This window comes from Poeciliopsis prolifica, unplaced genomic scaffold (assembly GCF_027474105.1).
Source record: "Poeciliopsis prolifica strain line A6 unplaced genomic scaffold, Auburn_PproV2 SCAFFOLD017, whole genome shotgun sequence".
Taxonomy (NCBI): Eukaryota; Metazoa; Chordata; class Actinopteri; order Cyprinodontiformes; family Poeciliidae; genus Poeciliopsis; species Poeciliopsis prolifica.
The window spans coordinates 2204193-2216547 of NW_026562392.1; the positions used below are offsets into that span (position 1 = coordinate 2204193).

Sequence of the window (12355 nt, forward strand, 5' to 3'; positions counted from 1 at the left end):
GTAGAGCCAAGAATCCCCTCTGTTCAGCTGATTTCTTAGCGTGTTATATTAAAGTTTTCTCCAAAGGTTTCGAGTCATTTTCAATAAAGACTATGCTAGATTTCCAATGTTGTAACATTCTCCGTTTCCCAGCTCTCCAGCAGGACGTACTAGTCCCTGCACACAGCGGAAGAAAGGAAGCTACTGGGAGACAAGGGTGTATTTAATGTAGTGAGAAGAAATTTTATTGGGAACAGGCAAGGTCCTGGCATCGGTTGGCTGTATTTATCTATGCAGCGGGGATCCCCATCACAACCACTTATTAGGACATATATGTGGGTTTAACCAGGCAGCCATTCAACAGCAATAAGGACGTGGCTTGCTGACCACAGTGAGCTGGGACTGGGAGCAGTTTAACCAACACTGGGGCAACAGAGACGAAAACTGAGACAAGAAGGAAATAACAAATAGATGTAAATAAAAGAGAGGGACAGAAGCAACTTCCAGCAGAAGGCAAGAGTGAGTGGAAACAAGTTGAAGGAAATGTGAAAAGTACATAAGTGCATATCGTCAGCAAAACAGAATGCAATAAAACTGTTAGAGAGAAAAAAAAAATACGGAAATGGTGGAAGGAAATTACTTAGTTGGAGATGTGATGCCCAAGAAAGATTACATGGAGTATGAACTTTGTTCCCAACAGGTGCTGTTCATAGATTCACTTCATAGTAGGAAGGTTCTGCTTGAGGTGTGTTTTCAAAGATTATGTACACATGATATGAGGAAAACTGTAAGAAACTGCATTTACTGGCAATATGTGCTACAATTGCAGGAAAATTCAACCCTAAAATTGAGTAAATTGCTTCTGTTGTGGGAAAAACATCCATTTAAAAAAATAGCTTGAAACAAAATTTCCAGGAAGCCAATGAGAACACATTTTGAGTTCTCTGACAGGTAGCTTCCTTCATAATCGAGCTGGTGAATTATGTATGTCACGTCCAAATGTCAGCAATTGGGTAAAAACAGATCCGATCATTTAAAACTTCAGAGTCCACACCTCCAGCATGCAATCCAGACCCACAGGGAGCTGGTTTCTATCAAGCTAAAATCATCCACAATACTTATCAGTGGGAATGAGATGCTCTTCCACAAATTCATTCTTTGTTTTTGATAGAATCATCTCGAGTGTCTGTTGCCGAGAAGCTCAGGCTGAGCCTCATCTGACCAAAAAACATTTGGAAGAGTTTGAAAGCAAAAGCGTTTTCAGCATTAGTCCAAAAATATCCAGATAGAATTCAAAAAGCAGTTAAATTGTTGTCGTAGAAACTTGGTATAAAATTAAATATGGGTCATGGTGTAGTTCACTGGCCAGCAGCTAAAGAAAACAGGCCTGTGTTCGATGTGGAAGACATGAAGACATTGATTCCTAATTGGAAGGTCACAGACACAAACGGGAAGAAATAAGTGTAAAGAAGAACTTTCTACCCACGTGGAAACTCAGTGTTCACTGCTACACGAGCTACACTGCTATACTCAATAAAGTGAAAAACAATTTCTCAAAATAGTTTGGAACTAAACCTTCAAAATTCTATTCATCTGTCAGAAAAATATTAGGACTGCTGTGCATTCTTGAAAATGACCACAACTGGGAAACTGGAGTACAGAAAAGAGACACGACTAATAGAAAAATGCTTGTATTCATAAATAGGATAACCAGAAAAAATAGAAGAGTTCCGATTACATTCTAAAGAGGAACGGTTGGTGGAAACTACAAGAAAGGAAAAAAAAAATGGGGAAAAAAATTATGCCCAACAAACAGAGTGCATATTTTTAAAAGTGTTCATTGAAATACCAGCATCTTGTCGTCGTACGTTTCGCTGACATTGCGACCTTTTGAGCCGTTACCATGGAAACCCGTCGATGTGAACACATCAAAACAAAAACAACAAGTATATTTTGTGGCAGTGGGGTGTGCTCTCAGTCTCTCCGAGGGAGAGCATGGGATGGAATCTAAGGCTGTGTCAAGTAGGTGTGGGGATGCCGGGAAATGTGCAGGGTAATTTTAGACGAGCATTTAGAAACGCACGGACACATGGAAGCAAGCGGTCACAAAAATTGCTCATAGTCTGAACTTTGAAAGGAGAGGTTCACAAACATCCAGGGCTCATTGAAAAGCATTACTTGAACTTAACCACAATGTGCCTGTCGCAAATAAATAAAATAACACTCATTAAAATGAATGATTGTTTCTTGAACATAATTACCAGTGACTTTAAAAAGTGCACCTGTTCAATTGGTTTATACAAATTCACAATCACCCACTCACACTATAGAAACCCATTGCATTTGGGCATCTGGTTGTGCTGAAAATGAAAAATTGGAATAAAAAACTAAATATTAAATACATTTTTAAAAAAATCCTAAAAATCTGTTTTGATAATTTCACAGACACATGCTGTTGTATCTACGTGAAAGACACAATTTTTATTGTTAACGGGTCACAATAAATAGTTCTATTTATATTTTGGGTGACAAAAGAAGAGATAAAGGCTCAGTGGGCCATGATTTTTTAATCAAACAAATGAGTAACAATAAATCCAGTTAGTTTAGCACATTAGTTCAATGTTAAGAATAACTTCTGAAGGTGGATGTAGCAGGTTTGATGAATGAAACAGCTTTCTGTATCTGCAGACAGAATGGTGGCTCTGAGGGTCTTTACAGATTTCCAACAACCCCAGAAAAAAAAAAATGCTACTTAATGATCCCGACATACTTTAGGAAATGAATCATGTGTTGGTAGACGTCTACATTCCCAGCTCACTCTGTCTGTGAGGAGTTTGGCTTTTATTTGATCTAGTGGTGAAAAAAAAAATATTCATAACGAACACAGACAGAAGGTTTTGGATAATCAACCGGCACTCAGGCACAAATAGTGAGTTTTAGATCAGTCTCTCTAAATATACTGTTCAAACTCCAGTAACCAAATAAACAAACTCTGGTGCTTCAACCGATCTCAAGGCAGATTTAAGTAAAACCATGATGACTGGTAACTTTTATTGACAATATCTGAGGACAAATTTCTGATGTAGAAATTAATTATTTGACTGTAAATATTTGGTTAAGACATACGAATGCATTTGACCAGGACGCATTAAAGCAGCAGAACTGCAAGTTACACAAGAAAAAAAAAATGTTTGGAATGTCTGGAGCAGAACATGTTTATCCACTTACTCAACTAATCAGACGGTGATCTGATAGAGCACTGCATTACTAGTAAATTTGTGAGCTGTGGCTCATATATTTAAAGTCTTGTGTTTGAAGCCCTACTTTGAATGTGGAATGGTTATTGGTGTCACATGGAATACTTCATACTGCTAATCTCCACAAAATATTCATCTTTTAGGTTTTCCAATTATAGTTTAAAAATCATATAATATCCACTTGTGTAGATGAAAATCACTTGTTGCAGTCAAAGAGAAATGGACAGGCCGGCTAAAAAAGATAGAAAGGAAGCAAAATTTCAGATTACCATTACTTTTAAATAAAATATGCCAAATATTCAAGTAGAAGAACACACTAGATGCTGTTCCTGTCAACTAAGAACAAAACACGAAATAAAAAATTTAGACATGGTTAGTAAAGTTCAAACAGGCTCAGATAAGATATGGGGACTTAAGGTGTGCATGTTTCAATTCAAATCATAGTTAAAATCAATTCAAATTTTGGTGAAAACAACATCAGTGAGTAGATCTATCCATCCAGATACATATTACTGCCTTATGTTTCTGGTGGTGTAATTGTGTGGAGGCGTTTTCTAGGCACACTTTTGGTTCCTCCTGATGACCGTTTAAATGCCGCAGCCTACATAACTAATATTGCTGGCTATTTATGACCACAGTATAGTCATTGTCTGATTCTTCTGCATAGTTTTATTTAACCTCATTGCAAAAACTGATAACATAAGTGGCACATCATGGCAAAAGGAACAAATTGCCAGAGTATAAACAGAGACCAAAAAACCCAAAATTGTTGTCTTTAACAATTTCTGAGAAAATAGTGATTTCGATTTGTTGTCGTTATGAAGAAACCACAACATGCTTTAAATAAAATGGTTAACTTTGTGTTTTAATTCAGTTTGTTTACAGCGTAAATCTGAATGGTGTTCATTTGAGTTTTGGGGGATGGAGAAACCCACAACTGATTTACATACCGGCTTTGTACGGCAAGTCAAACATTTTGATAATGGTAATATAGATGTGGGACAAAGAATTGCCACTTAGGATGTCATTGATCAGTTGCAAAACTTCTCCATAGTTCCAGTCTCCAGAGATGACAACATCCACCAGAAAGAGAAAGTGAAAAAGCACACAGAACCGGACTACTTATATGACTGGAGGCATTGAGGGATTCAGAAATACTCTTCAGTTTCTCGTGGGGTGATTGTCTGAACTTTTGTTTGTAGAAAATTGCTTTGATACAGAGCAATACAGAATGCTTTAGCATAATACGATGGATTTGAAAGGCCGTGTTGCTCATCACACACTTAAGTCTGCTGGACTGCACAATGTACTGTGTGAGATGTGATGGTGATCAGGCGGGTCCTGCATGAGCAGTGGTGCATGCTGTACTGACTATCTGCAACTAGTAGCTGTAACGTAAAATAAAAGAGTTAATGATGTTGGGCCTCCTTGTTTAACTTTAGGCTTTAATGCCACTACAGCTCAAAGTTTACAGACAACTACATGACCAAAGCTCACAACACAAAAGCTTAGAACTTCTCTATAAAATGGGACAAACGCTAAACACTTCAAAAAACATATTGTCCTTGATTAACTGAGAAATTGCCACTTTATTCACTAAAATGAGACAAGTCTTTAACTGAACAAGCATAGAAATGCAGACATGAACACTTTTGTTCCTTTGTATTTCAAAGACAATTTGAAAAATAATACAATCATTGTGACTATGGACACCCAGTTTCTACACACTATTTTGAAGAATGGTTCCCATTTAAAAAGAGCGGGGAGTGAAATATATGAGATATAAAAGAGGCCCAAACCACAAAAAAGCCAGGGCTGAGAGAATGCTGGACATTTCCCAGGCTGCTGCGCATGTACTTCAAGAATGCCCGCTTTTTCTTTTCAAGACAGAAAAATGATTTCAGCTGTATAAATTGACAGCGGCCTTGTAACTGAAGATAAGAGAGGAAAAGAGGGCAAGACTGCAGTGCTGTCATAACTTCTGGTGAGTATACAGTCATATCCCAGCCAAGCAGGCAGGTTTTAGCCTCTTTGATGAAGTCTTTTAACTCCTAATGATAAATGCATACTGCATTTTGAACGTGTCGGCCTACAACTGGATTTACACGTTTTTGCTTGTGTCTGAAATAGTGCAAGTAAAATTATATTTTCATATACTCCATTAAAGTGTTTACATATGTCTGCTATTTTAGCCTTCGCTGCTCTCCCTACTGAGCGTTCGTCTCCTCGGGTGGCATAACAGTAAATCTTGGTTTTAGACACTGTGAGGCAATCATTTTTTTGAACAGCAGACAATAAAAGCATAGCTGCGTAAATGAGTCATTTAATTATAACAGTGGAGGTAATTAGCGGTGGACTTTAAAAGGACGTGCAGTAAATGGCTATTGGGACGCAGACATGTTTCTTGCTATAGTGACAGTTGCTTAAAGACAGTAAGCACACATCGGTTTGTATGATTACAGACTGTCTTTATGACTTTCTATAGGCAAACTGGGGGAGCACAAGCTGTGGAATTTAGCACACATAGACCATACAAAAGTGTGCTTGGCTTGACAGTCAACATGTTTCTGATCATGGCGTCATCAATCATGGGATTGAATGTGTGCTATCATCCAGGATTGGAGGGATGATGCAAAAAGGGAAGACGGTGAGGATAATGCCTGGTTAGAAATGGAAGAAAGAACATAGAAAGTGGTTGAGCATAATTCCTGGGTTGGCTTCTGTATGAAGAGGTTACGGGGATGACTCAGCATTGGTGCTTTTGTACACATAGACAATCTTCTGACTATTGTTATAAAGTGACTTTGTATATGTATTTTTGCTGTCTTACGTGCCCAGTTGTGAATCTATAGCTAGAAATATGAACATTGCTGAATTTTGATGTGCATGTTATGTGTGTGTAAATGTAAAGTGTGTCTGTTTAGACCAGGGTGGAGCATTGTGTGACGCGATCAATGTGTCAGCATATGTGGGCACCACAGCCACAAACTGCATGTCCTCTAACTACCAGAGGCAGAACACTGTTACGCAGCAAAGGCTGAAATTACATGGATGGTCTTAATGGTTTTCCAGCAGAAAGTCTGAGAAAAACTGCAGATTATTTTCCATGCCACAGATCATCATTTATCATCTGACAAGATAACAACAACATAGCCAGGAAGTCAGTAACGAAGACAAAATTTCCATGGATACCGAGCTTCTTAAAGCCACAGTTAGCTGTACCAGCTAACAGAAAAACAAACAACAAACATATCAACACAGGCAGCGGGAGTCGAGCTGGATTTCTGTCAATCCAGCATGGACTGTTTCAGGCTTTCCAACACACCAGTGAGTCAGACTGCCTCTCGCTTTGCCCCCCTCCTCTACATCCACTTTACTTGCTCTTTTTCTCCATCTCACTTGCATCTGCACAAAGCATTAGGCACCACTTTTATCTCCCTCATTACATGTGTTTGCCAGCTTCATATCTGCCCAACTGCTACCTCCTTCACACGCGCACACACACACATTCACACGCACGTGCACGCATACACTGTGTGGGGCTGTGGTTTTGAGGCAGCTATGACACAATCCAGATTCTTGCTGCCTATAGCAGGAAAATGTGTTTTGCACTAAAGTATTTTCCTCTAAAGTCCAGATTTTCCTTGCCCTACAGCTTTGATCCACATGGCACATGGGGACGAAGGGTTGTGTCAACAGTGTTGTGTTTCAGTTGGCGGGCCTGCCAGACCCCCACGGCTCTCTCTCATTGCTCTGTCATGGCAGGGGCACAGATACCACTATGAAGTGCAATTATACTTTGCATCCTATACTTTCCCAAGAGCTGGGCGAACATTCCCAAAGGGACACAGGAGTGCCCAAATGATGGGACATGCAAAAAATATAGCTAAACTAGTTGCATGCCTTAATGTTTAAAAATATACCGAGGCATCTTTAATGAATTATCTGTGGTGGTTAGGAACAGCCAGTTCTAGCTCTTTGCGACTTCAAAGCGGAGTATAATTGAGCTGTACGAACCGTGTTTGAATCGAGCAACAAAAGGAGATGTTAGAGATAGCAGCTGAAATATGTAACAAGCAGGAAGGGTGACTTGGTGATAAATCTCTAAACCTCTGTCCACTAAATGTGTTCGTGTCAACTCCTTGGTGTTTCGATGGCGCTTTTACAGCAGTAAATATCTGCTCGGACATAAAATCATAAATTTATCAGAAGAACCAGAGTGAAAAAAAAAGAGTTTGTCTTACTGATAGATATCTTTGCGCAGCACAGTGCGAGTCAGCGGGTTGTCAGCCTGTGGAGCCATGCAGAGGGAACCCAGCTTTAACACGAGGGTGTCTTCCTTCTTCTCACTGGACTCTACAAGGATACATTCACACAAAAAATCAAACAAAAACTGTATAGACAACAAGTTAATGAGTGCACCTCATTTAATTCATTTTAAACTACAACTACCTAAATAGTTGTGTTTCATTTGTCAAAAAGGAAAACAGTCAAAATCTTAGAAGAGCCAAATTGCGTCCAGCTTGTGCTGGACGCTTTAGCACATATCTGCTAAATATTAATTTATTAATACAAAAGATTTGTCAAACATTCTTCATTGGTAACATCAAAAACGGTCAAACAATGAGAGGGATAAGCTAGTTCACAGACCCTCCAGTGTTTTTGTGTAAATTCACACAAAAATCAACAGATGCCTGCATTTTGTCATGCTAAGCAAAATTGTGAGTTTATTTTATATTTTTTGCAAAAATGGTCAAAGCTGTTGGGTTTCAGTGATTGATAACTCCTTCCTCCTGGTGGAAGTATTGGTTACTTCTACACTGCTGCCTAATTGATGTCAAGTTATAGGTTGTGATCAATATGGGAAGTAACAGAAAGTCCTATGTAAGCACAAACATTGTAAAATTCTTTGCAAATACTTGTAATGTTGCACCACAACGTCACTGATTTTGACTGCAAAAAATGATAAAAACAACACTGATTTTGAGACATAAAACACAGCGTGACAAAAAGAAAAAAGTCAGGTCAGGCTTGTATGGTTTGTAAAAGCACAAAAATTGTAAAAATAATTTTTTTTGAAATCTTACAGTTGTAAGAATAACTACAAAGTCTACAGGATCTGTTAGCTTTAGCGGATCTAATACTGCTTGTCATGGCTATAAAATGTTCAATAAACTCAAGAAAGCCAATTTTATTGAATGTGTGTTATATTACTGTATTGTTGTTTCCATGTGTGAAGCAAGAAATAAAAGTGGGACCTGAAGCTGCGTTTCTGTCTTGCGTGCCATGGCAGAAGACTCTGATCACGCTGGTGTTGATGTAGATGAGAGGCAAACTCCTGGACGTCAATGTGTGGCTCCGCATTGGCTGACCTGCAGACTTCCCTCGCTCTCTGTAGCGCCTGGGAACTGTAGTCTGAAGAGACATGAAGCCACAGCAATACACAGCACACAGAAGGTCACAGTTATTATGTGTTTGAGAATGAAATAAAAATACAACAAATGAAGTAAATCATGAGTACAGTGTGTAATATACCGACTACTATGAAACATTATATTCATTGTCCCCCTTATGTAATTTTTTTCAGCAGTGAGAACTATTTATTTATACAAGTTGAAAAATAATCTGGTTATTGCTTCCATTGAGAAAATATCTCCCCAATATACACAAAATGTATTTTTTTCACCTGAAATACCCCTGCTACAGTAGCCAGCAAGGGACAAAATAAAACCACATCAAAGGGTTGTGCCGTCAGCAGGATCTCCCTCAGGTACTGAGGCGCGCTGTCTGCCAGCGGGTCGCTGGCCGTCCTCTGGTTCGGAGTGGTCATGCTGCTGCGTGATGGCCGCTCCGGGCGGGAGGTCAGCTTGTGCCGGACGTTTTTGGTCACAGCTTGGGTGTAGGTAATCGAAAGGAAACCATGCTGCTGATGAGAACCTTCCAGGATTTTAGCTGCCATCTGATGCGAGACAGGACAGATCAGTCTGACAACAGACACGATCACACAGAGCGAGGCAAGTCCAATAACTATTCTGTATGATTCTGGCTCAAGTTCTTGGATGAGGTTTCAATCCCCTGCCCTCCCCCCCTTTTTTTCTTCAAATGGAGACTTCAATATACTTAGTCAGCTCAAGAATGATTTTATCAGAGAAATGATACAGAATTTTAAAAAGCTCCGTAAAATGTATTACTATAAATTTTACATTTAGTTTCTTAGCGTTTGTTTTTTATAAAACAGACTTGACCTCATCCAAAGACCTCAGCCTTACATCATGAGACAGTCTAAAAAGAAAGCCAAGCTGAAGCTACTGACAAGGAAGGCTTAGAGAACAAATTTCAGCTTGAGTAAAATTATTTAGCAAGAATCAGCAAATCAGTCCACATTAAAAATGTCAGATTCTAGAAACATTTTTTCATTTCTCTGTGTATACATATATATTATTAATATTATTATTTGCATATTTTAATGCCAATATTAAGTACAAATACATAAGATACCTAGAAAGTTTTGAAAAATCTGGAAATATGTCTTGATTAAAAGTCTGGTGGATTGATTTAAGACATCAAGGTAAGCAAAAAACATCCAGTAACAGTGGACCTTATTGTTTTTGAACAATTCTGTTGCACTTCTTAGTAAGATGGTTTATGAAATTTGAAGCATAAATATTTTAATTAAAGTTGGAGATGTCCATTCCAGTCCCATGTACTAAAGTCCCTGAATAAACTCAAACCCAGGACCCATTGTGGATCTACTGTGAGAGAAAAAGGGAGTCACACCCAGAGCGAGACGTACAACTAGGTTTTGTGTGGCCACTATTAGCAATTATGGTAGCTATATGTGTTTTCATGTGCACAGCTTGTACATTTTTAATAGTGTTTGTCAACAAGATTTTGAAGATTCAATAGTAGTTTTCAACTAAGAATTAACTTCTTTTTCTTTTCTTTTTTTTTTTACAAAGTCAAAGAGCCAGAGAGGCTACACTTCCTCTGGCTCACACAGAACAGGTCGCATTAAACAGAACGTGATCTGTTCTGTTCAATGTGCTGAAACATCCACAGACAGAATCACATTCAAAACTAAGTTCCCGAGGCAACGGAACGACATTTTCTTTACATTTTGACCACAAAATTAACTTGCCCTGCTATGAAATGAGATGATTAAATTTAAAACTCTGGTTTGAGAGAGTAAACCTGCAAAGATAAACTTTAGTGGAAAACAGTGGGAGCAAGTCGAGAGTCAACTAGATTGACTGCAACTGTGTGTTTAGTCACGTATATCATCAAATCAGAAAGCAACACACGCTTTAAGTGACGCATAGTCAGAACATGGCAGCAGGGGACATTGAGGAAAGTTCTGATTAGGACAAAATATGGGCAGACGTCTGGAAAAAAGAAGAATAGAAGATTCTGCTGTTCCTGCACTGATGGCGATAAATACCTTGCAATACTGATTAAATCTTTTGCAGAGCATTTTACTGCACTTTTGAGCGAACATGGCAGTGAGTTTAATAACTTTAATAAAGCACCATTCTCGGGCTGGATGGTCTACGCCTTAAATGAGTCAGATCAGTATCAGGGATGGAAAATTATTAATAGGAGCATCTCTAGTTGAGTGATGATTTCTTATGGTTACTAAAAGGATCATTTCTTTTAAAGTGATAATTGCCTAAAATTTATAAAAGGATCAAAGAGAAACTTCTTGACCCACTGTTGATGGATGTTAAACAGAGTTCACAAAATAGAAAAAAATAATAAAGGAAAAAGGAAGCTGGATTCTTACAGGAGGGGAAAAGCCAGAGAAGTGGCTGAAAGAGCTTTGCTTGCTGACGGGTCGAACCAACACAGTGCGTCTGTTCAGCTTGTCAGTGCAAGAGAGGACCACTCCTCCACAGCTGCCCGAGGTCCGAACACCCTCCTCCATACTGGAGGTGAGGAGAGCGGAGGACATGACACACACAAAAAAAAAATGGATCCAGAAAAAGAAAAACATAGAAGACAGACATGGATTCAGATCGAGTAGAAAAGGAAGAAAACACAAAATAAAAAAAAGAAGCCAGAAACATACTTTCAGTATAGATTCAGTAAAAATCACAAAAGAGGTCAATTGATTAAACCCAAAGAAAGTTATTGAGGTTGATTCGCTTGGAATATTGAGTTCTGGTCTTATAGTATACATCAAGCAATATGAGCCACATTTCAAGTGAAAATAGAATAATCAACACAAAATGTTATTAAAAAAATCCTCTGTGTTGCAATTATTTAAGGCTCATTTTTCAGATATTTCTTTTTCTGAGTGCTAATATAAGACCATCACAAGAATAAAGTTTCATCGAAGAAGAGAGGAAGTTCATGTTCTAGGAGTCTAACAGAAAATTGCCATTGACCAGATTACATTGGCTTGAGTATTCAGTCGATCAGTTACTGGAGAGACAGGAGAGGGTTTTGCAGCAAACCATCCCAAATCATCTTTTCAGTCATCCTTTTGCATGAATTTACATTGTTCAATAAATTACTTGCCTAAACTTGCAATGTTCGCTCTTTTTATTGTTCTTCTCCTGTCTGTCCAGCAACAGAAAAGATGAAGAATCTTAAAAAGGAGCAGCAGTGCAGCAGCAGATGGTGTCTGAAGAACTAAGGCTTCTATGGCTGCACTGGGGACACACAGGAGCCTCACCACGGCGCTCTCCTTGCAATGTAGAATGATTCCTTCATATTGCCCAGACTGAAAGCCTTGCCCTGGCCTAGAGAAACATGCAAGACCAATTTCACAATGAGGGATTTTGTATGGCTGATCCTGGGGAAGGTAAAAGTCATGTTAAAGAAAATGATAAAATCAAAACAGGGGTGCCCAGGTCCAGAACTCAGGAGCAGCTGAACTTAAACTTTTATATGCTTTCCTGAATCAAAATGCTGAATTCATTCACCTGGTAATCAGCCAATCATTTGATTCGGGTGTGGGAACTGGACTTATATACATAGTATACAAAACAGGCGGGCACTCAAACCTCATTGACTGAATATACAATTAAAGCAAGCTATCTAGTTAGCTTAGCCAAACTGTGTGTAGAACTGCATTTATGTACAACAGTATTATTTGTTTATGCCACCGTGTGAGTGTA

At 38.7% G+C, this 12355-nt stretch overlaps 1 protein-coding gene across 2 annotated transcripts in view; it reads right to left on the bottom strand.

Annotated features, from left to right (window-relative positions):
- LOC129367556 (intermembrane lipid transfer protein VPS13B-like) overlaps positions 1-12355 on the bottom strand; it is a 291895-nt gene that overhangs the window by 137876 nt on the left and 141664 nt on the right. The window contains exons 28-31 of one of the 2 annotated variants that reach the window (XM_055042090.1): positions 11017-11158; positions 8923-9195; positions 8495-8651; positions 7481-7592 (exon numbers count right to left, since the gene is read on the bottom strand). In XM_055042090.1, coding sequence (XP_054898065.1) covers positions 7481-7592; positions 8495-8651; positions 8923-9195; positions 11017-11158 — 684 coding nt within the window. Of the gene's footprint in view, positions 1-7480; positions 7593-8494; positions 8652-8922; positions 9196-11016; positions 11159-11910; positions 11978-12355 lie in introns of both variants that reach the window. The other variant, XM_055042091.1, reaches the window with a different exon arrangement.